General features: G+C 42.0%; 1 protein-coding gene across 3 annotated transcripts in view; it reads left to right on the top strand.

Annotated features, from left to right (window-relative positions):
- Nucleotides 1-1336: 1336 nt before the first annotated feature.
- tmem117 (transmembrane protein 117) overlaps nucleotides 1337-27039 on the top strand; it is a 44417-nt gene continuing 18714 nt past the window's right edge. Inside the window, exons 1-3 of one of the 3 annotated variants that reach the window (XM_056387834.1) lie at nucleotides 1337-1885; nucleotides 3480-3787; nucleotides 22465-22597. In XM_056387834.1, the coding sequence (XP_056243809.1) occupies nucleotides 3508-3787; nucleotides 22465-22597 (413 nt within the window). In that variant the 5' untranslated portion in view covers nucleotides 1337-1885; nucleotides 3480-3507. Of the gene's footprint in view, nucleotides 1886-2777; nucleotides 3017-3479; nucleotides 3788-4460; nucleotides 4516-22464; nucleotides 22598-27039 lie in introns of those variants that run through there. The other 2 variants (XM_056387835.1, XM_056387836.1) reach the window with 2 other exon arrangements.

The following is a 27039-nucleotide window of genomic DNA, read 5'->3' as shown; positions in this document are numbered from 1 at the left end:
TTTAACATATTTTTTACTGTACCATTTTCAGATTGTATTTAATTGTGTCAGTTGTGTCGCTGTATATCTGTTATGTGTACATGTATAGCCATATATACATACACATATACCATTTCAGGTAAAAGTCCTGCTTTTACTTTCAAGTGAAAGTCCTGTGTTCAAAAACATCTAAATCTGCAAAGTAACTGTAGCTGTGAGATAGAATAAGTTCAATATTTGCCTCTAAATTGCGGTGGAATAGAAATATAAATGGAAATGCTGGAAGTAAAGGAAAACCTAAAAATTGCACTTAAGTACAGTATTTATAAATACTGTGCTTAAGTGCAATTTTTCTTCTTAGTTATAAGTAAATGTATTGCACCAGTGAAAAATAATAATACTACGACCAATATAATATAATATAATATAATAACACTTCAGTGTTAGTAAAAGCTTAATGCCTGTTTGGCCTGTATACGTTAAGATTATGGTATATTTATTGATTGATTCTTAGTATATTTAATTATAATTTCACGTTCGATCAGGATTAAAGCAATTCACCCTGCTTTGTTTTTTTTTTCATTTAGATTTTCCATTCTGATCAGGGATAACGGGGAGATTTCCGCCTCTCATGGTAGCAGATCCTATTTGGCGTGAAATCCTGCAACATCTGGAAGCCACCGGGCTTCCTGTCTCTGCTCTCTGTCCCTCCTCCTCTGGTTAGATAAAAAAATAATGAAGGAATAGCTTTTATAGCAGTAAAATCAGCTCCGCGTCAAGCACGGCAGACACAGGTGGAGTCATAGCGGAAATAATGTGAACCCATCTTCAGAATAAGGGTGTGTATCGTGTCCCTTAAAAAAAAGATAAATTATAGCCCAGTGCTATTGCTAAAATTAGTATTTAAGTATTTATGACATTATTATAGTTCAAATAATAGAAAACAAACAAAACATGCTAATCATATAGTTTAAACAAAACTCTCAGAGTTTTGATTGTTAGCCAAAAGGATGTAGCTTACATATATTGTATTTGAAGTATTATGTAATCAGAGAAAGAAAAACAAAAAATTTGTAAATATTTGTATTTATATTTATATATCAATAAGATGTATTTTATTTTTTAATAGCCATATTTAAATGTCCAATGAAATTATGATTATGTTATGAAAAAGTCAAACTTTTATAAGAAGTCAATGAGCCGTCTACAGAGACAGTCTTTGAAGTCTCTGGACCAGACATTTCAACAACAACATACAGGCACTGTACAGGAAATATTCCAAACAGTATAATTGATTTAAGGAATACGAAAAATTAAACCAACAATTTAGCCCACTGAAAATTATTTAAATTAAATATATTTAAAAAAAAATAAAAAATAATTTTCATTTTCTACTTAATTACATTTATATCTATTTGGATATATTCTAAAAAAAAAACATTTTCTGCATTCATCGCGTTTTATTTTGAAAGGTATGGGCGGAAGCTTTGTATTTGTACTGGCTCTACCTTGGCGCTGGTGAATCAACGTGTTGGGCACATTGCGTTACACTGATGCTTCTGCTGTGTGGACCCAGAAATCTCCATCCTCTCCACCGCAGCAGCAGCAGCGTCCCATCCGCAGCCCAGGAACTGCACCGTCCGGCGGGAACCCGCTGACGAAGCACCGCCTGGCTGAGCTATCCCGCCCGGCGCATGGACGGTCCAGCACAATGGCAGAGGATTTGGGGGTGCCTCTGTCGTATACCAACAACAGGTCGCATGGATAATCCCTCTACAACCCTCCCGTATCATCCAGTGTTTGGGATGATTAGAGCGCCGCTGTCGGCTTGATGTGGCAGGAGAGCCGTGCGGGAGCGGGGCTCGTCGTCCTGGCTGTCGACTGAGAGGAAAACGGCGTGGAGCAGGTGCGTTGATGATGATTTCATTTACCGCACATGCACAAATAATACCAAGGTGCAGGTAGGTGGGATTAGCACGAATTTTGACCGTACTCACAGGGTGCACCGACATCTAAGATGTGTAATTTGATCATTCCAGTCAAGCTTGTTGTGTTATCTCCGAGATACCTACGATCTGTGCTGTGACATTTGGCGTCATCACTGTTGTGACATTAGAGAGGAAGTGAGTGGTCCCAGATTTCTGCTCTTTAACGCGATAGTACATTCGGAAATTGCCAGAACTGGCACGAATAGTGGGGTCATTCAGTGTATTTCCTGTAGCTCTCAGAGACTGTTTACATTGGGCAGTCCAAATGTAATTTTTATGGTTTAGATCCAAGCCAGAGAGTTCAGAAGATGCACCATGAACAGGGGGCTAAAATCACTGATCTTGCAAATTCTCCTCATTGCATTCCATCACTGTTTAAGTTATAGCCCATAGGCTGATGAGTTTGCAGGTTCCCCTCCTGTTTTTCCTTAGGGGTCCTTTGGAGGGTCCCTCTCCATGCATGTTAGGGACTCTCCTGCCACAGTCACTGGCCTCAAACTGGGAGCAGACACCCCCCCCACACACTTTAGGTTTCCCACTCCTCTTAATGGTTGATATCCGATAAACAGAGGAAGCTAATTTAGTATTTTAGCTGGATCATTAAGTGATCCTACCTCTAGCACCACCAGAGATGGCAGATGATGACAAGACAAACATACTGCTGGTGAAATTTAATAGCCACATGGTTGTTCCACTGTGGCAGCTCTATTTCTGAAGCCATTACATCATTCCAAATTCCCACTGTGGGGTATTTTAGGAAACGGTGTCAAAATAGGGAACTGGTTTGGGAAGTTCAGTCCAGCAAAGTCAGACCAGCCACACAAGGCCACAGTGAGGGGGTTCAGAGAATAGTTTGGGGCAAAAACAGAGAGGGCTGGACTGTCGAGAAGTTACTCAAGCGCTGCTTGGCAGGTGTTCCCGAGCAAAGCATCAGCGTAATGCTGCCACAGTTTTTTTGTGGGGAGCACAGAGCAGACAGGCTGAGAGGATAAGCCTTTTAAAAGCCAGCGCTTTACAGCTAAGCGCTTCAAGAATTTTACCTTATCCAGGTATGACACATACACCTCAGCTTGTTTTACTCACTGATGAAGAATAAAGCTTAAACTTCCATCTTTTGTGAGCTAAATGAACACATGAACTTTTCACCAATTTAACCAGTTTTCATGCTGCTGATTCTTTGCTGTGTACTAACTGGTCAGATCAGGAGCTCTCTGTCATGTTTGTGTGATAATCTTAGGGTCGATGGGAAAGCCCGTCCTTATGCTTGGAAATCTCCATGTAGGTGTGTTATTGGCACTGTCGCTGAACTATATGAGTTGTCTGAATTTAGCATAATCCCAATCTGTACCAAACCTCGGTGATATTACTAGCACTAATCTGAGTCTGAGAGATGTTTTCACTCTAATCTGCCCTTCTGATTTGAGTGTAATATAATCTGGATGAAAGAAGCACTTTCACTCTCTCTATTTCTCTCTCTCTCTCTCCCTCTCCCTCTCTCCCACGGACTCCCAGGTGTAGTGTGGCTGGGGGGCTCAGCAGGATGGAAATAGATGCCCGTTTCCGCTACTATTTCCAGCATCCGTGGTCGCGCCTCATCGTGGCCTACCTTGTCACCTTCTTTAACTTCCTCGTCTTTGCCGAGGACCCCGTCTCTCACAGTCAGACGGAGGCTCATATGATTGTGGTGGGCAACTGCTTCTCCTTCTTGTTCAACAAGTATCCTGGCCTCGGATGGAACATCCTGAAAGTAGTGTGCTGGATACTGGCCATCATCACTGGCCTGTTAGCCGGGAAGTTTATATTCCACCGCCAGCTCTTTGGTAAGTCATGCGCACAGTAATGCAGAGGAATGTGCAGAGTAATGGCTCTACTGAGGGAGGGAGCCTTCCTCCTGACTTGTTTTTGTTGTGGATGGTCATCAGTGAGAAGCACCTTTTTTATACCCATACTCCACTTCTTGTGAAGGAGATTGATATATCTCCATCACCAGCTCTCATCTTTGTATCTATGCTCCTGTGCTCATCCTTTCATGTTAAACTCTTCTCTGCCGCTCTTCTCACCTATCGTCAGATCTGGGTCAAACAGTATTTGCAAATCTCTACTGTTTTTATTACTCTCTGTTTGAAGTGGGCTGCAGTAAATGATTTTTCTTGATTAATGCATTGGTTGATAAAATAGACAAACAAATAGAGAACACCACAGTTTTTTTTAAAGCCCATTTGATTGCTTGTTTTTTGACCAACAGTTGAAAATCTAAAGAAAAATTCTGCCACAAAAGATTTCAGTTTGGGTTCAAGTAGATTCGTGAGGTTACTGTAAGATTTAAACTATTATAGGAAAAAATTAAAGTCAGTCAGTGCTGTACATTAGAGGTGTGTCAGCTCCGATGTGATCTGTTGCTTGTTTGAATGCTCATTAGCCTGGGGACTCTTAAATGAAACAGAGCCGTCGTTAACTCTGTTAGTTCCACCTGTGCTTTTCCTGCTCCGACAGATCAAGATGTCTGCAGTGAAAGTGGCCTGTTAGGAGTTATCATGGCAGTAAAAGCGTGAGTAATAACACTAATGATTACCTGAGTTCAATTTAATTGTCCCTTTAAGCCAAGCCAGAGACCAATATGCAAAACGCAATAGCAGGAACATCATCAGGTGCATCATTAAAGGTCCCATATTGTAGGAAGTCATATTTCCATGTCTTTTGTATATAGCAGGTCTAGGTGCTATATAAATACTGTAAAAGTATCAAAATGCTCAAGGCGGTATTCAGGAACTGTGCCTTTCGAGCCATCAGGACTTCCATAAATTTGTGATGTCACAACGATGCAGTCACTGCCTTCAGCCATGCCTCCAGCACGGCCTACCCGGACCCATTGTCCAACCTTCCTGTTTTTTCATACATATTGTTTTATGAGTTACACTTGTCACACTGCCACCGGTAGAAGTTCCTTCCATGCATCTGCACATCCCATCCAAAACTCGCCCCTGCTGCCCAATCACCCACCTCCCATTCTCTCGTGGCTTGCATCGACACACACCGGCAGTGTACGAGTCCACCCGGAGGGTCTAGCTGCCGAGGAGAGAGAGTGGAGAGGACCGCGACGCTGCAGCACCGCGGACAGTCTCTGGGGTTTGGACCAGAACCAGTCCCAAGGTGCCAGTGTGTATCCCCACACCAAATCCAACTGAAGCATTTTAGTCCAAATTTGACCATCTGTTCAGCTGAGTGACCACTGCCACATGACTTTTACCAAGCCACAGTTAGAGGCTACAATTCGTTACCTGTGGTTGGCCTGGCTGTGCATCACAAGAAAACAGTCAGCCAATCAGAAGAGAGGCTCAGAGCCCGACCTGTTCTTACTACAGCTCCAGAGAGAGGCCTGCGAGAGATGTAAAACTACACTGAGATCATTTTTGTCACATAAAACCATAAATGTATCTTATGGATATCAAAGCTTCAAATAAAACATCAGAAAAGTGTCAAATATGGGACCTTTACTTAATGTTATGTAACTACACCTGTGTTTTTCCTGTCATGACACGTTATGACAAGTTGAGAATCTCTGCAGCACAACATCCATCACCTCTGTATGCTACATATTTTAGTCAGTGCTCATGCTGCTCACTTCCTTCGCCTCTCACACCTCCTCGGTACATTTCCTCTTCTTTTTTCACCCACTTTCTATTTTTCTCACCTCTTCTCACAACATCGACCTTTTTTTCTCTCGTCACTGTCTTGCCCTTCCGTTTCACTCTCCCCCTCATAAGGCTGAGACAGTAATCCCATCAGCTCTTCATTTGTTTCAACTGTGCAGCAGTTAGCAGTGCTTCCTATTCAACTCACACATGTCATTTCCTGCTAACAGCTCACTTACGCCTGGATATTATTGGCTACCCTGGCTTATCATTTTGGCACAAACTATTAATGACTATAATTGGATGGTGGGGGGAGGGGGGTCATCTTCTTTGACCATAAATAGAATGTGAAGAGTGCATGATGACTTTCTACAAATACAGAATCCTCAGTCAGAGGGGAAATGGAAAATGGCTTTGAGGACTTTGTTTTCCTGTACACGGTGGACGGTTAATGGATCTGATATTACCAGCTGTTCTACCTACTCAAGTAGCAATCGTTTAATTGAATTACTGTTTCCTTACTTAGGATCGGTGACAAAGTTTCCCTTCCTTTGGCTCAGGACCCCTACATGGAGCTACTTGATACTGTGCAGGGTCCTTGGAGATTTCTAGGACTGAGACAGAGATGTTAATATGATATGCTCTAAACAAAAATAGTTCTGGAATACAATATATCATCATTTTTATGTACACAATGTGAAGACAGAATACAGCGGAGTGTCATATTGAAATTTGCAAGACAACCTACATTGCTGGTGTCCCGAGTATTTGGGGACCTCAGAATGGTGGCACCAGCTAGACAAGGTGGAGAAACACTGATCTGTGATGTCAATAAATATAAGCTCTGAGGGTTGGTTTGCCAAACTTTCACAAACAAAACATCTCATATACCATAGTGTTATCTATCCATATGGTTTGACATCTTGGGAAATAAATGTTATTGCTGAGAGTTAGAAAAGAAGATCGATACCACTCTGGTATCTGTCCATTACATATGAAGCTAAAACCAGAGGTTGGTTAGCTTAGCTCAGCATAAAGAAATGGGGGCGGAAAAGTAGTCGAGGCTACTACAACACGTCTAAATCTTATTAGTAACATGTCGTTTTTGTTTAATCCGTACCTAAACGGAAATGTAAAACATCAAGTTTTGATATTATGGGGAGTTAGATGCTGTAACTTTTTCTTAGTTGGGTGCAATGACTTCCCAACAGGGCTCACTGACTAATGTCGCATTCATGACATATTGTTTAAACCATAATTACGAGTAAGTAGTGGGGAGATTTATTCAAAACTCTCTCAAAGGTTTTTAAGATCCCTCTTAATCTCCCCTGACAGCATGATTGGAGTGGTTGTTGAAGAAACTAACCTTCCAAAATATAAATGCAATGCTATTGCCTTTAGCAGCTCTGATTGCTAGATGACTAATTCTTCTTAAGTGGAGGGGTGAGGCACCACCCACCAGTGCCACTGGATCAGAGCTCTAATGCAGTTTTTGCAATTAGAGTCGGATCTACTCTGAATCTACTGAAACTTCATAAGGCCTGACGGCGATTTGTCTCACACGTTTTATTTATTTTACCCCCCCCCCCTTTTTTTATTTTCGGTTATTATCAGTAATATTATACATATTTAATTTATTCTGTATTTATTAAGTATTTACCATTCATGTACTTATGTTTTATTTATTTACTCATTTGTTTTCTTTTATGCTGTGGGGATGATATTTCATCTGTCATTTTGTCAGTTGGGGATTTCTGATACTGACAATATCTTCCACCTTGTGAAAAGAATTACAGACATGTCAACAAAGTGTTGGTAGAATGGCTGCAAAAACAGCACCACTGGCAGTTGCATCAAAATAAAATCTAATACAAACACAAAAACAATCAATTCATCTCATTTTATAGGAGCTGCATTTTATTGTATCTAGTTTCACTTGGAAAAGTAGCTAGTTTAATGCTTTATCTGGTTTGACTACAGAGTTAACACAAGGGCTAGGGTACGCAACAGAGCAACTACATAGGATGCATACATGCACAGCCCTCAGCCCTCAACAGTTTTCATAAGGACTATTTCTTCAGTAGAAAGTAGTTCCAGAAACAGATACTGATTTTGTAATTTAGGCATATGAACCCTTTTAAACTTTTTCACTTGTATTTATCTGCATCATTTTACTGTCACACTTTGCACACACAGAACACTCAATACAGTGCAAACTGTATAGCTTCAGTGTATTACTCAACCAAAATGTTCTCATGTACACGACTCATAATAGTAAAGTAGGTCTATCATCACAGCAAGGTTTTACACTACAGCCAAGTGTATCTGGATTTGAGTCCATACACTTACATTGGCTCGAGGGTATAGAGGACAGAAAGAGTGCAGCTCGTCCTGCAGCCAGGTACAACTAATGCACTTCAACAGGCCTCCAAACAGATGGTTTGTGTTTCTGTGTGTGGGTGTGTGTGTGTGTGTTTGTAGGCGAGAGAGTGGTTATGTGTGTGTGTGTGTGTGTGTGTGTGTGTGTGTGTGTGTGTTTGTAGGCAAGAGAGTGGTTATGTGTGTGTGTGTGTGTGTGTGTGTGTGTGTGTGTTTGTAGGCAAGAGAGTGGTTATGTGTGTGTGTGTGTGTGTGTGTGTGTGTGTGTTTGTTGTCGAGAGAGTGGTTATGTTCTGTGTGTGAATGTGTATTTGTGTGTGTGTGTGCGTGTGTGTGTGTGTGTGTGTACTGTTAGAGATGAGCATGTATGAAAGGATAGATGTGATACAGAGGGGAAAGAGAGGCTGATGTAGAGAGTTGGAGAGGCGAGTTGTGTCCTGCACAACATCTCAGTAAAGCACTTATGTAATCACAACCCAGGTAGAGCATCAGAACTGTAGTATAGAACGAGGCCCACTGTAAAATTTACCATCTATTATAGATCTGTCACATATGGCCCACCTACTGCACATCACGTCTCTACTAAAGCCCTGCGGATCTTTATCAACTGTCTCTTCTTCTCTCTCGTATGTAGGCAGGCAGTGGGAACACTTCTGCATAGGAGCACAGTTCCTGCAAAGGCTTGAGTACCTGAAAAAAACACTTAGGAATCACAGTCTGTGGCTGTTGAGATTTCTGGAGTAAAAGTTTGAGAATGTGTTTTCTGACGCCGTTTGACAAATGTAATACATCGCAAAACTGGAATAATTTTCAAGCTCATCCCGTTTGCAGTTGCACTTAACTTCATATCACTTTGTCGCCAACCTGGAAACAAACAATGTTTTTTTTTTTTTTGGTTTTGTTTTTTTTAACGCGGACGCCTCCACTGCATCATTTATCATTCATGACGGCCTAGAACATCTAAACATTTTACAGTGAATTACACCTCCATCTCCTCCCTCTGGTGATTAGTGTTTTCTTTCTTCCTGTATATGTGCCACAATGTGTGATTTGCCCCCTCAGAAACCCACACAAATATTAATCCAGTTGCTGCATAACAGAATCTTTGCCAATCTCATATTCAGTTATGTTTTTCAATCATGTTGCTATTTAGAGTAGGCAGAGGTGCACAGTTCTCTGTTCGCCTCTGTTGGAGGAAAACAGAATAAACTCCGGAAGATGAATAGCTTGTGACAGAATGTGATTTAAGACTACATTTGAGGTTCAAGGAACAACCTATGCTATTCCATTCAGCCACTCAAGGCTATGTGCGCTCTCTATAATCGAGTGGGCGGTAGCCAATGACTTCTGGTCATTCAGAGGGAGACTGGCTGTCATTATGCATTTGTATTAAATCTTAGGTCACACTGGGTTTGTGAGCTGTCTATTTCACTTTGAGTGTGGTCTGTTTGCGTTGAGCCATGGATTACATTAAGCTACCTTTTTAAAATTTTAAGAAGGAGGCTCCTTTGGGAGAATCATGGTCAAGGACTTTGAGGTGGTTTGCAGCTAATTTTCACCCACAAAGGATTATAAACCAAAAAATTTCAATAAAAATGTGTTTTACTCTGTCGCTTTTAGTAGAAGCACATTTGGAAACACCATTAGCTCTAACCACGACGGAATCGTAAAAATGTCCTTTTTGTTTTTCCTCAGTCGGCATATAAATGTAAAAGGCTCTTGGCTTCTCATACAATAAAGATTAGTCGACTCAGTCATTAGTCTGAAAGTGAGGCTGCAAGACAAGTCATTAATTCACAAGTAAAAACACAAGCTTTGTCTCACATGGGCGGATGCACAAATGCACAAAGAGCACACAGACTTGAAGAGATGGATTTTGAGACGGATTTTGAAAAAGCCATTGATTGAAGTTGGCAGATGTCGATTCGAGGGGAAATGCCAGCAAAGACCTTGACAGTACAACATCCACGAATCCCATGTCTAACAAAATTAGACCGCTACAGGTTTATAGATGAGCAAATCCATAGAGATTCAAGACATTTAAACCTATACATTTTCTTCAATTTCTTGTCGAGAGTTAGATGAGAAGATCAATACAGCTGTCATATGTGTCTTAAACAAGTAGGCTTTATCTTAGTTTAGCACAACAAGAAGGCAACAAGATCCACCTACCAGCACCTCTAAACTTCACTAATTAACATGTAATATCTTGTCTGTTAATCTGCACAAAGAACAAAGTTGGAGAAAAAAAAGAGAGACAAGTTGCCCAGAAAGTCCCTGCTCCTCAGCAGGAAATAACCCATTCAAAACCTTCCATAAAACCACGACTTGTCTTACAACACATTAATCAGTGAGATCTAGAGGGATAGATTCAGAGGCAGATTGTAAGATAATGAGAGCGGCATTGATCCTCTCATCTAACTCTCAGCAAGAAAGCAAATATACTTTAAGTACGTATCCTAAAATGTTGAACCGTTACGTAAAATTTCTTATTTTGGTGAGATTTATTTTGTGATGACCAGGCATTGTGTGTGTGTGTGTGCGTAGGTGTGTGTGTGTGTGTGTGCGTGTGTGTGTGTGTAGTTTTAAGTTATATAATATTTATAACAAAATGCCTCATACAGAACTAGTTTTTCTTTCCGCAGTGATGCAGCACCACAGCACTTAAGATTTATATGATGGGCCTGCCTTTGCAGTAAATGACTATCCCAATGCCCATCTCCATAATGAGAGGAGTGAAACTGGTTCTCATTTCTCTCTCATGCCGTTTCAGTCCCTAGATTGGCTTAATGTATTCACCTATCTCTCTCTAAGGCTTTGCTGATTCTAAAAGGTAAATTGAAGGGTAATTTTGAGTCGTGTGGAGCACCGTCATAACCGGATTAGACCCTGCTTTGCATGTTATTACCGGCACTTACATTCAATCAAACACTGACCACTCGTCTCCACTTCCAGTTCAGTCATTCAAGGGTCCAGAATAGTCTGAGCGGCACAAGAAAAGGTGACAATAAAGTGAAAACCTGTTTCACTGAACTGTTAACACCCTTCTGCTGATCTCTGTGCGTGTGCGTGTGTATGTGTGTGTGTGTGTGTGTGTGTGTGTGTGTGTTAGAGAGTGAGAGACATGTCATTGGCTGCTCTGTTGTTGGAGTGCCTCTCGTCCCCTTTCCCTGATCTTGATGATTGTAGCCTGCAGGATGCCATCTGGGTTCTGTCATATGTTATTACTGCGCCACGCAAACGCTGAGATGGCTTATGTACGGCACTGTGTGGCTGCGGGTCAAAGTGGAGTGTGTGTGTAGGAATGGATGGGTGGGTGGCAGGGTTCGGGCTCTCTGCATGCTTTGTGTGTGTGTGGCTGCAAGGTATTTTATTGTCCGTGTGTGTCTGAAAGCTGTTGAGAGTGAATTTATTTCTCTGGCTCTCCTGCTTCTCCTGAAACGATTAGTCTTTTGATTTATTATCAGGAAATTATTCAGCAGCAATTACTGTAATGGATTTATGGCTTAAGTCATTTATCAATGAAAAATGACCAGCTTCTCTGTCTCACTGTAAGTTTAGTGTGTTCCAGGTTCAGCTTCACTTTCTAGTCACCTGCAGGAAACTGCGAGATGCATTTGTTACTATTGATAAATTAAAAAAAAACTCATAAATGAAATGGTTAATTGATCAAAATCCGATTGATTGATAATCAAAATAACGATTAGTTGCAGGTGCGTCGTTGATATTATCATTTTTTCTTTGTGTTGAGTGTATATGTGCGTTTTGTGATTAATTAAAATAATGCTTTTCAGATTTCAGTAATGCATCATAACAAGAGTTAAAAGGTTAATGTTGCATGAATCCATGTTTTGATAATCACAGATTTACATGAATGACTCATATTTACAGTCGTTAAACATACTGCAACTTTGCAATCCTTGATATAGGGCATCCGCTGCAACTGCTGATTATTCTCATTGCCATTTAATCTGCTGATAATGTTTAGTAATTCATTGATCGTTTGGTTTATAAAATATCAAAAGATCCTCAAGGATGCCCATCACAGATTCCAGAAAAGCAGCAAATCCTCACGTTTGAGAAGCTCCAAACAGAAAATGCTCGGCAACTTTACTCCATAAAATGCCTTAATCAAATACATATTGATTTGATTACTAGATTGATTTATAATTTTTCATTCTCCATCAATGTCTGAGTACTCTTGACTGTGTTCCAGCATCTGTACAGTGTAATCCACAAAAAGCACAATTATAATCATCGGCTTCATAGCTGTTGAGCCTTCAAAAAACTTATGGTGCCCTGTAGAGCTGTATCTTACACTCTCACCATCAGTTCAGGCTTGTCTCTGTTAGCTTGCCTCAGAGGCAGCCCCCTGCCTCTGTAAATAATATATGTGTCAGTGCACTGCTGTACCCCTGCAGCCTGACTTTAGAGTACCTCTATCTAACAGTTTGAAGCTGCTATCTCCTGGAAGTCGATGTCTTTGATGCGTTTTAGTACAGCGTGCATTTATGTGAGGCTGTATTGCTGTCTGTAAACACTCCTTCGATGTAGTGTTTGTGTTTGTTGTCGAATGCTATTTGTTCCAACAGCAGTATTAGGAGAATAAAGTTAAGAATTAAATTATATCATATGGATGGAAAATGTAATATTGCAGAGATGTATCAGCTGCATTTCTCCTCAGTTCTGCAGAGCATTTTAGCATCTTTCAGCTCATTGTTTTACAGCCTGCAACAGTCTCACCGCTCTCATTGACCTTGTTTGCAGCAGCAGGCAGCTATTTTCATTGGAGAGACTCTGGTCCAACCCACTGTGCTTCTGCTCACTCAGCATCAAACAGCTGACACAACGTTAGCAACCAGTTTGTGAACATAGTGGGACATTTAGCAGCTAAAAACACTGATTATTTCCTCAGGATTTGGTGGAGACCAAAACTAAGCTTAAAGGACTCCACTTTGTTGTTCCATGTCTCCCAGATGAATAAAAAGTGTTTGCTAGCATGTTCACCATATCAACTTTATAAAATGATAATAAATGCTGCCCCCAAGTGGCCAGAATCATGTGAGTTGAATTCCAGTTCCGTTCTTATCGTGTGCAGCCCTCAATTCAACAAAAAGTGCACATTTTCCCACCCCCAAAATACACTGCAACATTTTATAAACCAGGTACATTTTCATCGTCACAAAGAAGTTATTAATGCGCTTTACTCATGGAGTGAACTTCATGTCCGTGTTCATACAGCAAATGATAAAGCACAAAGGTGTTTGCACAGCAGACAGGGAGACAAAGACGCAGAGCAATAATGACGAGGGCTAGCAAACAAAGGAAACCAGCCAAAAGGAAATTGCTTATTTACCTGAAATGTATGACTCCTTTGGTCTGGAGCCAAGCCATAAATAACAGAATGAAATCATCTATCAGGCTTCTTTACTGGAACAGGTAGAGCGCTACAGTGGCCCAGTAGCCAGCTCTCTGTGTTGCGGCTCTGCTTGCTGCAGTCTCCCTGCGGAGGGAGATCTTGTTGTCACTTCCCACCTCTGATTTATTATCCAGACACTTAGCTACAGAAGAGTTCAGCTCTAGGGACACTAGTGGCCGTAGTCATGGCTATTCCCAAACCCACCAGTGATGCTTTGTTCCCAGCAAATGCATGATGAATGGGGATGCTAGTGTGTACATGCTAAGATCCAGACAGTGCTGTAGCTCAGACTCTCTGCATTCTGGGTTTTTTTTTTTTTGGGGAGAATGTTCATTAGGGTCCCTAAGGAAGTCAGGATGTTAGTTCTGATGCTGGAAATCAAAAGAGGATACAGGATACAGCTGCGTATTGGAACCTAAAATAGACAGAAGTACGCACAAAAAGAACAGGGCTGTCCTTACAGTTAGCACATAATGTGTGCAAATTGATGACTCCAATACAAAGAGCGGTGATTGGGATCAGGTGACTGCGCTATCTATAGCTTTAGAGTCAATAATGGATATCAGGGTATCACTTATATGTGGCCAGACACGAGGCATGTTTTTGTTTTTCAAGGCCTGGTGTTTACTTCACTCATTGTTAATCACATTTTCCATGAACTGTGTCCACTTCACTGCAAATCAGTCACAATATTTAAACAGGAGGTGTTGGTGGGTGGCTTTTCTTTTTTTCTTTTTTTTTTTTTTTTTACAGGATTGTTTTGATTAGACTGTAACAGAAGTTAATCCCACCAGCACTGCAAATAAATAATAGGATCATGTTTTCATTCTCCTGTTATGATACAGGTGCAGAGGAAATCTGCAGTCAGACCTAAACTGAACATACTGTATACAGATCGCTAATCCATTCGTTAAGTTTCTGCACACATTAGTTCAGTTTTTCTCTTTAATGTGTCACCTGTTTGTTTGGGATTGAGCAAATCGGTACATTTAGTAACATATCTTGGAAAACAAATTTTACTTCCGTTCGGAGCTGGAATGTTCGGTTATTAATTGATGAACATGATGAACGTGCAGATATTTTGATACCCCATTGATGACATTATCATGACATCACTGTTGGCTACCCTACATGGTTTTTGATAATATCTATCAAAAGTGAACTGTGCACTGGTTTTGCTATGTACCACTGTATATAGGAAAATAATCACTGAGGATGAGACCTCTGCATGGTTTTATTACAGTCCGGCAGCAGAAAGTTTTATGGCAGCAAATCAACAAGTCAAATATATTTTAATAAAATATATATTTTGATAATGAATAAAAAATAATGAGTTTCTTTTTCCATTCCAGTTCCACTATAGTGCAATTTATACACCATACTTTAGGCCAAGGTAATTGTGCCATTAACATCTGTCACTGGCACATGTGTAACAGTGATCCAGCCAAGGCAATTTAAGGTAACTAGCCAAAAAAGTAATGCATTGGCTCCACTCAGTTATTGCATTACCCCAACCCTCCTGCTGGCTCTGCAGCACAGCCTCCTGTGTTGGTCTCTTTTCAAGGCCAGCAGCTTCCTCTGGAACTGCTCACTAGCCATGATATACAGCACCGGGTCCAGGCAGCTGCTTACACTGCACATGGCCTCAAAGAACTCATAGGAGGCATAGAGGACGTTGGTGTTAGATGGTGTGACCTGGTTATGGATCCTCATGAACACCAGAGTGATGACCATGATGTGGTAGGGCGTGAAGGAGACCACAAAGACGAGCAGGGCGGCAGTGATGAGCCGCAGAGGCTTCCCTCCTGCCCACTGGGCTCCTCTGTGCCTCCTACCCATTGGGAGACGTTTCAGAACACGCATTGTCATGATGTAAAAACCCAGCATGATGCTGAACGGTAGCAAGAAGCCTACTATTGTTCTGATAATGGTTATTGTCTTGACGTAGATAAATGGACCTTGGATGTGGTCCATGCACACAGTAACATTTTCCGGCCGCTGAATTGCGAAAGTTACAAATAAGTCAGGAATGGAGGTCAAGACGAGCATAACCCACGCGCAGACTGAGCACAGCTTGGCTTTACCCGCATCCCACCACCGGAGGGAGCTGATAGGATGCACCGTCCCAACGTAGCGATCAAAACTGATCAGTGTGAGGAAGAGGATGCTGCCGTATATGTTGATGTTGAAGGAGATCTTCTTGAACTGGCAGAAGATCTGTATGTCTTTTAGGTACGGCCTCTGGAGGGTGAAGTAGAGGGTAAAAGGGAGGGTGAGGATCCAGGCCGAGTCGCACAGTGCCAGGTTCAACAGGAAAATATTGCTGGTGCTCGAGGTCTTCCTGAAGCAGGTGTAGTTGATTACAGCCGCTACGTTTCCCAAGATCCCCACAGGAAGAGCAAAAATGAAGAGCACCAGTAGAATATAGCAATACCACTGGCCATTCTCAAACTGGCTGCAGAACACTGTTGACTGGTTCAGATACTCTAGAAGCACATCTGGAATTTGAAGAACAAGAAGTAGTCAGTTTTGCTATTTTTATACTATTGTTTAGTACATGTTATGAGAAATGACAGTTCTCCAGACTTTATTGTCATCAGTGTGTTAGCATGCTAACAGTAACTAATTAGCAGGGAACACACAGTACATCTGAGGCTGATGGGAATGTCAATAGTTCTGTAGGTATTTGGTCATAAACCAAAGTATTGGACAAATTGAATTTTTTCCTTAGATGGAGGCTCCAGGGGAAAAGTCAGAAGATCACCAAAGTGATTATAATTCACCCAACTGTGACAACCTCAAGGTTGTGCTAGACCAAAAACTCAGGGGACCACCAAAGTCTTTTGGATTCATCCTCTGGGCATCACAAATATATGTACCAAATTTCACTGCAATCAATCCGGTAGGTGTTGGGATATTTCAGTCTGGACAACAGTGAACAAACTGACCGACCGATACCGCAAACCCTATTGCCATACTTAAAACGAAGCAGAGACTGAGATATGCTGACTTTTAAGACCTAGTATGGGTTAAACTCCAAAAACACAGAGCTCCCTTCCAGTAAAGGAGCTAGATAGAGTCCCTATTAAATTTGACCTGACTGGTAAATGCTTACATCTTTCAAAACTCCGAACCCTGGTGGTCTCAAAAAGCAACCTGAGATTACTCAACTGATGAAACTAATTTTCTGGACAAAGCTCTTTCAGAGCTACTAAAGACGCTATACAACTGTACTCCCAGGCTGAGTAGTACTATCTGTGACTTATAAATTGACCTTGATGGGAAAAAATGGTGGAGTGCAACTTTTAAAGTGCGAGTCAAACAGTTTGTTTTATGATGCTGGAACTCTCAGATAGAGACGATTAGGGTTAGGGTTAAAAAAAACAAACAATAAAGAACAGCCAGGTAAGTCGTCTGTCACAGAAAATTGTACAAAATTGACTCATGAACACTTTTCTTTAAATTGAAACTGCAGGCACTTAATTCATTATCCTGTTGAGTAAGATTAAAAAATTAAAAACAGATTAAAACGAAGAAGATGACCCAGTTCTCTATCCACATAAAAGCTGATATTCATTGTGATTGACTTGACATGCGTAAATGATGGTCGAGCTTATCTTTTGGGTAAAAACTCATTATGTGAGATTGTAATATCATACAATACTGTGTAAGAAAAGTGTTTAAATCATAATGTTCTTATAACATCTACTTTCTTGAATTGAAGCTCTGTTAAACACTCATATGGCATACGTATTTTTAGTAGGTTTCATTTTTTTCAAGATTTTAATAACTTCCAGAATGATGTAGGTCGTAGTCTGTTTAATTTACTCTGCCAGTATAACCTGCTCTCAGAGAGTACTTAAAGTAAGACGTGTCCACCCACTCTCTCCCAGGGCCCACTATATTTACTGTAGCTGTCTCCATAGTCTCAGAGCGTCACCAGTGTGTCCAGGAAGTGAATGCTTGACTGTCTGCTGCGAACAATGAAACCAGGGGGACTGTTGATCTATTGCGTCCACCATGTTTGCTCTTAATCAGAGATAATGCATTCATTTTGCTCAGGTGAGCGGATCTTAACAATTTTCTTTGACCACATTTCAACCTAGACCATGTCTCCCTGTCTACCTCTCAATACCCACTGAGAGGGAGAAAAGGCAAAATCTCATAATGAAATTTAATATGTATATTTAATATTTTAAAAGTATTTAAATACTTACAGTAATTACATTATTTTTCCAACATTCATATCAGGAAATTGATACATACATTAATCCCATAAATAAAATTCATTATTATATCATGAATTATTTGAAAGTTTAAGTATATATTTTATGTATAATATTGTAAATGTTTAATCCTAAAAAAAAAAAAAATGGATAAGGATTTCAGATTCAGATTGTACTCACCCCCTTTAGTCGTGTCAGACTTGTTGAATGGTGGGATCATGATGAATGAAGACGGAGATCACATCTCAGGTCGCCCTCACTCTGCGCTTCTCATCTGTCACGAGCTGTGTGCGCCCTGCCTTACCTGTGGGACTGTGTGTGTGTGTGTGTATGTGTGTGTGTGTGTGTGTGAGGTACAGTAAACAGAGGATTAAACAAAACTACTGTTAGAACATCTGAGAGAGGTATTTGCCTGTCGTCGTGTGCCAGTGTTTAACTGATCGTCTCTGCAGGTTTTTACTGTCCTGTAAGTGGATTACTATAATAAATCTGGAGACTTTATTACCTGAGCACTTCCCAGAATTATTGCATATGATCTCATCATCAGACAGAAACAGACTGATAACCACAATGTCAGCAGCTTGAATCCTTTGATTGCCTGGGATGATATGGACAAGGTGGGACTCCATTTGGAATTTATTTGAATTTATAAAAGACACTTACCCCGAGATGCTGAGATGCTTGTTCTACTGTTTCCTGTTCTGCGGTGTCCTGCCTTATCATGCCTCATACACAGTATATTCTGTAAGCGTTTACCACAGTTCAGCTTTACTGGATTAGTGGTTTATTCACGCATGTTGGGGATAGAAGTGCAACCTTGTGAAATACTTGCAAGGCTCAAATGCAGCTTAGACTACAGCTTGGCTTTTTTAAAACAGGATATAATCTGATACCATAAAATTATAAACCAGTTTACAATCGAGCTTTTTGACTGTATTGTATTTTGATTGTCACTGTTTATTGATTAATTCATAGTTCTTATGAAGGCATTGTGGAATTGAATTTATACTGAAAATGACAGCTTTACTCAGTATGTTCAGTAGTTGAGTTCAGAAAAATACAGTCTGATGAAATTAGTTTAAACAGAAGTGGGTTCTGTCGCTACATCTGCTGCATTGAGAATCTTCAAGAGAATTCAATACAAAGGACAGGAGATGACAGTAAAACTATATGTCCATAACTCAGGATGGGGCTCAAAATGGTGCAATACTATCCTCTTAAAGACTAGCCTATGTAAATTGAAAGCAAGGGGGTTTTTCTTAGAAAAACCTTAAAAGCATGAAAAAAGTTTGGGGAAAATCTGAAAGGGGGGTGTTATGTAACTGCAATGCAAAAAAAGGCACCCTGTGTTGACTGTGAGGAACCGGTGGTTATCTGCATATTTTATACCAGTGCACTTACCAGTCAGTTCTCTGGTGTGCGTTCATGTATCACCACTAGATGGAGACACGGCTACATTTTCGACATTCATTTGGAAACAGCTTGGGTAGAGGTAGGTATGATCTCATCCCAAACAGGACGTTATAAATAGCATTGGAGGAATGTTACCGTAAATGCTGCAAATTAGTATTCAAAATGTAATTGCACTCTTAACCAGCTTCACCAGCTTAGTCCATGTGACTGGGTGTGTTTGCAGTGTGAGTGAGAAAGAGATATAACAACTGTCTCCCTCCCTTCCCTCTGTTTGTTTTCAGCCCGTGTCTGTGTCACAGACTGTATATAAAGGTTTGTGTGAGTGGCTGCCTTGTCCATGTGATGCTCATGCATCACTCCTTATCGGGGTCCTGGGCCGTCGGGAGGTGCGGTGACTCAAACAGCTTGGCTGAATAGTCTTGAATCACCCCCTTGTTAAATCCGGCCCATGTAGGCTGGGAGAGGCCGGCCGTGCTTGCTGGCGCGGCATCCTGCTTTAAAAGTCAGATCCGCCGATACACACTGTGCACCTACATCTAAGCCAGGGCTCATTGGCACTGGAGGCAATTAAGTTCACCCATGCAAGTCAATTCAATTATGCATCTGTGATGAGCCCTGAAATACCACAGAGCAAGACGTATGGTGTGGCCTCGCACTAGGCCACTTTGGTTTTGCTTCAAGCTCCCAAAACTTTGAGGATGAATATCGTCATCAAGGGAATATTCAAGGTTTTATTCTCTTTTCAAAAGCTCACAATACAAAAATGAAGCAAGTTAAATGAATACCGCAGATCTATTGTTAACTAAGATGCCTTTTCTGTATGATGTATTTGAACTTAGAACAGGAGGTGACTCAACAAAGATCTTCATCGCCGTGGGAATCTCAACATCTTTGTTTTTATGTGCACAGCAAAAAAAAAAAAAAAAACTAAAAGTGAGCAAGCTGAGATTGAACAGCATGTAAAACTATTGGAGAGTAAACCAGCCAGGCTGTAATAGGAAAATAAATGGAGCATTCTGCTTCGCTATCTTTCTGACTCTGTGTGTGTGTGTGTGTGTGTGTGTGTGTGTGTGTGTGTGTGTGTGTGTGTGTGTGTGTGTGTGTGTGTGTGGACACAAACACAATGAGCCCTCTGAGGAGCTGTAACTCAAAGGGACGCTGACTGAGCCGGAGGAGAGAAAAACAAAGAGTTGTTCCTGGGAAGATGGCTGCTTCTGGCACCAGATCACAGCTTGCAGAGACAAAGCAGAGGGAGAGCCTCGAAGTGTGTGTGTGAGCAATATGTAAAGCAGTGGAAATGGGGGTGTATAGCCAAGCTCACACATACAGGATCTCTTAATTAATTAACAGTCAATTGAGTACCTTTGAAGCGTTTGATGGTTGGGTTTCACCGCATGAGGACCTCAACATGCGGTTCTACTCAACCTGTAAAAAAGGTTGCATAATGTCCTCTGCGGCTGTAGAGGGAGCTTTGTCAAGGCTGTTGCTATGTCCGAAGTCAAACCCTTTTTACTTTGTAGTGCACCACATTTACTGTCCGTCATTTCATTTGAGTGTCCAAATTTTGAGTGTGTAAATGTGCCCTCAAAAATTCTACACTGGAACAAAAAGAGTAGTGTCCGTGGCATCTACACTACTTTCCGTTAGGGATCCGTCAATGCAATGGTCTGCATATGCAAACATTAGCGTTGTGTGTCCCTACAGGTGTCACAGGGATGAAGCACAATAACGACAATTAGAAAGTCATCTCAGTTTTCTGCTCACAACTGACTAAACTATTTAGTGTCTATTGTACAGGGAGTAGGGAATGAGTGAACAACAGGGTGATTTCAGACACAGCCTGAGAAAATAACCCTGATGATGTCATAGTGATGTCATCAGGGTTATTTCTGCCTGGGCCCGGAGACTAAACATTCATAACAGAAAAACAGGGTCAAACAGGAGACTCTTGATGTTGCCGTTATGACTTTCAAGACGAGGTTCATGTGACCGACGGGGGTAGCCAAGCTAGCACTACAGCTAGTGAGCTAATGTGTTAGCGTGTTTACTGCCGGCTGACCACTGCTGGTTTTGCAAGCTGTTACAGTGTTATCTTACAGACCACAGACCACACCGGCTCTTGGCTTGACATTGTTTTTTTGTGGGTGTAGGTTTTTGAAAGAATCCCAAGGGACATATTTCAGTACGAATTGATTGTTGAAAATGACCTTTGTTGTCTGCTAAGGCATCGAGGTCTGTCCTCTATTCTCTGGACAGTGTGACCTGAGCTGACTCGAGCTGAGTTTTTGAGACTCGGGACTAGAAATCAGGAAATCTTAATCTTGTTTGGTTTAAATATTAACCATTTTTTGCTCTTTTTAAAAACAATCTGTGTTTTAGTGTTTAGTGTAGTGCCTTAGTGTTCCAACTTAATGAAAGTACAATCGTAAATCTCAGAGGAACCCTCTTCATTGATTTTTCTTTTTCTTTTCAAATCCTATTTGACCCAGGTCTGAATGATGTCGGTAATAACAGACAGCCAAAAATGTACCAAGTTTATTTCTTTTTGTGTTGAAGGTAGATCAAGGAGTCGGACAGCTGTTGTGCCATGACATACTTACCTTATAGCATCACACATGTCAATTTTCACATCTCAGTCATTCAAACTCATTCATACTGCACCTTTTGCATACTACTTTCACCAGGAAAAAAAATGTGAACCCTTGAATTAAAGACATAAATGTTTTTCTGTTTGTCATAAGGAGCAGTCAAATAACAATTGGTCTGTCACTGTATTTAGAGCGAGCCACAGAGGCACTAAAGGCACCAGCTGTAGTCTTTTAAAGGTACAACAACAAGCTAATAGTGGTATAATAAACCTCATTGTCTTCATGAGTTCTGCTGAGCGCTGCCACCAGAGGACATGCTCGTGTGATTATGTATTCTGTGCAGAAGGCGGCGTATCCGAATCAATCTCATGCTCTGCCAGAGAGATATTTCTCCATAATTTGATTCCAAGCCAGATCTGTGTAACAAAAAAAAAAAAATGAAGCACTACAGGTCACAAATGTTTGAATAATTTCTCTAATCACGCAGAACTCGCATCATGAAACACAAGCGAGCATCAGTCGTCTGACAGCATGCCCACCAGATGCATGAAATGATGTGCATGTAGAATATTTTCTGTTGGGGTTGATGATGACAATAGTGACTGTTGGAATTGGTCAGGAAAAGACAATTACTTCAGGGTTGTGGGAGTGACACCTCAAAGTGGTCTTTAATCTTAATTTCATTGCCTAAAGGGCACCTGTCTGACAGACTAGGACAGTATTGATCTATGTGACTAATTTATTTACTTTCATCTTCATTTTCGTGGGCACACATGTTCGCAGGTTGACATGCTGTTTGAACCACCACTGACAGCAGTGTCCTTGTCATGCTCCCTTTAGGTCGATACCTGCGCCTGAAAATGTTCCGCGAGGATCATGGCTCCTGGATGACCATGTTCTTCAGCACCATCCTCTTCCTCTTCATCTTCTCACACATCTACAACCTTTTCCTGCTGATGGCTGGGAGCATGGAGTAAGCCATTCAATCTCTCTCTCGCTCTCGCTCTCTCTCTCTTCCTCTTTCTCTGCCCCGTTTCCCTCATTCTCTGCTTCCCATTTGTTAGACACTGTACGCTCCCCTTTGGCTGGCGTGATTGATCTAAACGTCTCGCCTGAACAGAGACCTGATACCAGCCTGATTAATCAGCCCAGACTTTAAATCACAGGTAGGGGCAGGCGAGGGGAGGGTGGTTAATCCTGAAAGATCACCTTCAGCACCTGCACTTATTCTCCCATGATCTTGACTTATTTTTTGACACCTCTCTGGCTGAAAACCAAAATGCCTTTGCCATGTTTCTCTCAGTTTGTGCCCCTGTTGCTCCGACTTACCTGCCGAGAAACAGCCGTGCACAGCAGTGACACCCACACATCAAGTCGCTGACAGGAATCCGTTTATGCATTTGCAATGTGTCCATCTAGAGGAAGGAAAACATGCCCTTGAAGCCAGCCATCCAGACACGAGGTCGCCGTGAGGTGATTTACCATTTTGTTTGTCTGAGCTGTACCAAAAAAAAAAAAAAAAACAGTGTGGCAGCTGTCCATTCAGGTACAAGCTGTCAAGAGGGAGGCCAGGGCTGTAATGGGATCTGTCTATACAATGCTGCTTTCCCATATTAACAACCAGCATCACCTATCCATAAGGTGCAGGCAGATGAAGGCTATTAGCTAGCAGCCAAGGTATTTGTGTTTTTCTACGGCGAGAGAGATGAGCTTGTATAATCAGCCCATCTGTCACTCTGGCCAGCGCCGTGACACCGGCATCCATCTTGTCCGCTCTCTCTGGTTGGCCGAGAAAAAGGAAGCGAACGGCTGAGCGCAAGGGCAGGTCCGCCGAGACGATAAATGTTGCTTGCTCAGGGAAAAGTTACACTTGCGGAGGCCCTCGGTGCATCTATCACAAAGAGGATTCCTTTCTTTTCCTCACTGCCTCTCATTTCAGCCTTGAAAAGTCAAAAAAAAAGACCCTTTTTAGTCTGTCAGTACATGTTTTTTTTTTTTTTTTTGCCAGGAGTGTTTCTCTAGATGACATCCGGAGAAAAATAATGAGTTACTCAGATGCTTTGAGAGACATAACATATAATTTATATCAGTCCAACATGTGCAAGTCACACCGTCTGCTTTCATATTAGCCGCATCAGTTGTCCAGATATAGAAAGTGGCAACTGTAACAGCTTATTAAACAATTACACCGGCTGACACAACACTAAGAATCCATCCAGAATTATTTGTAGTGCACTGACATCACTTATTCAACGCTGTAAAGCTCTCGTGGCAAAGACAGATGGTGCTGTTGTAAAGCGAGTGAACCTAACCCTGCTGAGGCACCTGGTCTTCTTCTCTGGACTCCACAGACCCCCAAACCCACCAGCTCCCTCCCTTGCCCTCCCTCCCTCTCCTGTCCCTCTTTCCCGCTTGTTTTCTTTCTGCTCCAGCAGTGTGTCCACCAAGTACCCGGGCCCTGCCAAAAACCATTAGTGTTCACATCTCTGTTCAAGACCGACATGTAAGAGCAGTGTTCACACTCTGCCAGGATGCCCCTCAGAAGACTCTGGGCTCTGGGCTGCGATAGCATGAATGCAGCAGAGGTGACAGAGGAGGCTGGGAGGGGAGGGGAGAGAGGGAGTCGGGGGGTGGGGGGTGGGGGGGGGGGGGGGTTGGAGAAGTGCTCCAGCCCTGATGATGCAGTGAAACTTAAGTCTTTTGATCTATGCCCAAACTCTATTTGCATGCACCCCCCCCCCCCTCCCCCTCCACCTCCCCTCCAACCATTCCCTCGCCCCGCAGCTAGGCTGTTGTACTTTTCTCTTTTGCCACAGCACAAAGGAAAAGTACAATATCCCTTTGTGGCTGCAGCTGGCCCTCTGTGGGAATGAATAGTGTTTTTCCTTTTCATTTGTGCTGAAAGAACAAGCCACTGTGAGGTGTTATTACTGCCAAAGGTTTTTAAAGGGTAGGTATTTTGGCACGGGTTAGCTGGCTTTGACATCTAGCCATGATGGTGCACTGCAGGGGATGCTCTTCTGGTGGCTACACAGGGCACCCCCCCCCCCACACACACACACCAAACACATATTGCTCACGTCTCACACTTCGCTCAACTTAGCTGTCAGAGCATATATGTGTATGTGGGAGAGTGTGTGTGTGTGTGTGTGTGTGTGTGTGTGGCGTGGTAGGATGGGGGTCTGGCATCTGTCTCCCTGCTGTCTCCCTGACCTGATGCTGTATGCTGCCTGTGCCCTTCGCTCATTAATATGCTTTAATTTTCTCTGACCTTTCAGTCCGTCTTGAGCTTGATTTAATTAAAACTAGCGATACGTCCACAAGGAAAGGAGATAAACTCCGCCATCAGGACAGTAAACAATCGCTGATAAGAGCGTGTACATCTTTTTGGATGAGAAGTATTTATTCATGATTAGTCGTGTAACATCAGTTCATCAGAGCCATTATCTCTCAGCTCAGAGAGATTTCCAGACTGTGTAATCTTACACATGTCCAACAGCGCGTTAGCCAATATTTAAACAGCCACTTCCAGGTCAACAGCTATCAACCTGTTACCTGGCTTATGTCATATGAGGGAGAAAAAGCCCTGTCCATCATGGCTCCCCGGGAGCTGTAATCCACACTTGTTACCAAACCCTCACATCTGGGCTATTTGCATTTTAATGTAACTGTCAGATTAAGAGGGGGCTGTTTGTGTGAAGCCAGGGGAGTGTGACCGCCCAGGGAGTTTGACGGGCTTCATGAATGTTCTGTCACGCCGAACAATCCCATTCCGCCATCTTACGGCGGCATTACCAAACGAAATCAGCCCCTAATTAGATGGTGTTATTTAATTAAGACGGCCCAATGCGTGGCGTACACATTAATCATGACTAATTTAGAGAAAGGGGGCTGGTAAAGTATGTGAAGGTGGAGGGAAGAGGGGAGGTAGGGAGTGTGTGTGGGGGAACCACTGAGGAACTGTAGTGAGACTGGGACAGTAAAGCTGTGAAATGATGTCTATACTTCTTCTGTACGTTACTCAGTAGACGCATAAATTGATGGATGTCAGGATGATGGGGGAGGTGGGGGAGGGGGACAACTGAGCTACGGAGGCATGAAGCAGAGAGTGAAAGGGTGGGGCTCAGTGTGTGGATATCTTTGATGAGGAGCAGAGAGTGGTGGATTTGGCATTTGACTACAGTGATACCCTGAGCGGGATTAGACCCCAGCGTGTAAGGGTATTTGCCTTTGTTTTCCGTGATCCTTTGTGCTGCGTGCATTCTAGTCCCCCTCGTCTGTCTGTTTGCTTGTCTGGCACTAAGCTGGGGTAATACCATGGACAAGTGGATTTAAATGACTGAATAAATAGCATGTTGTGGTATGTAGATGACTCCTGTTGCATGCGGGCACACACGGGACTCGCTGCTGCCTACCGTATAGCAGCATTTTCTGTCAACTGGTTCTATGATCTGGGCTTTGCTTAACACTGAAACATGACGAACAGGCTCTCTGTTAGTTTTACATGGATGTAGAGATCCATGCTGCGTAGACAGGTACACATATAGGAAGGTAAATTAAAATGGTGACTAAATTACAGCAGCTCAATTCAATTGAAAAAAAAAAAAAAGAGGGAAAAAAAATTTGAAAGCCACAAGGGTTAATGGCAGTGGCCAATCCATTACTGACCAACAGTTTCCAACAGCACAAGGCACATTATGTCAGAAAGTCTATCTCTGTCTATCTCCACTGGCACTATCTAATAAAGGCACAAAAAATCTCTCTGTGAAACATGTGTAAAACCTTGTCAATATTATCCAGTCTACTCGAGAGTCGACTTTTGACAGTGGAGGTGCTGCTGAACCTTTAGTATTTTCACTGCCGTCAAAGATGGTGGAGTCGTTGCAGAAGGTTGTCTAGGAATATTCTGCTAACGTGAAACTACTGGGCAAATGCTGTTGATTTTGATTTGTGGACAAATTTCCAGCTGCTTCCATCTTGAACCGATTTTACTGACATTGTCAATTTCGGCAGGGAATCGTAAACATGCAAACATCCTTATGTGTGTATCATATGTTGGCCCACGATCACTCTAGTATCACAACACAACTGATTCAGAAGAAAATCACCTTTAATACACCCCACCACTCCACTGGATATACAGTGTTGAGCGCATGTGGTTTTTCAGCACATTTTTCCAACTGTGGGCTAATGTGATTCGCCGATCGACAGAAAATGAATCAACAATTATTTCCGTCAATGATAAATTGTTTTCAAGTAAAAATACCCAGGATTCTCTGGTTCCAGCTTCTCTGCTGTGAGATTTCCTGATTCTCTTTGTCTTACACTGATGCTTGGCTTGTGGGCTGTTGTGATGGTCATTTTTTCATGGTTTTGTAGACCAAATTTATCAAGATAAATCTGCAGGAAAAATCA

The sequence above is a fragment of the Seriola aureovittata genome, chromosome 10 (assembly GCF_021018895.1).
Source record: "Seriola aureovittata isolate HTS-2021-v1 ecotype China chromosome 10, ASM2101889v1, whole genome shotgun sequence".
Lineage (NCBI taxonomy): Eukaryota > Metazoa > Chordata > Actinopteri > Carangiformes > Carangidae > Seriola > Seriola aureovittata.
This window is presented reverse-complemented; position numbering and strand designations above follow the sequence as displayed.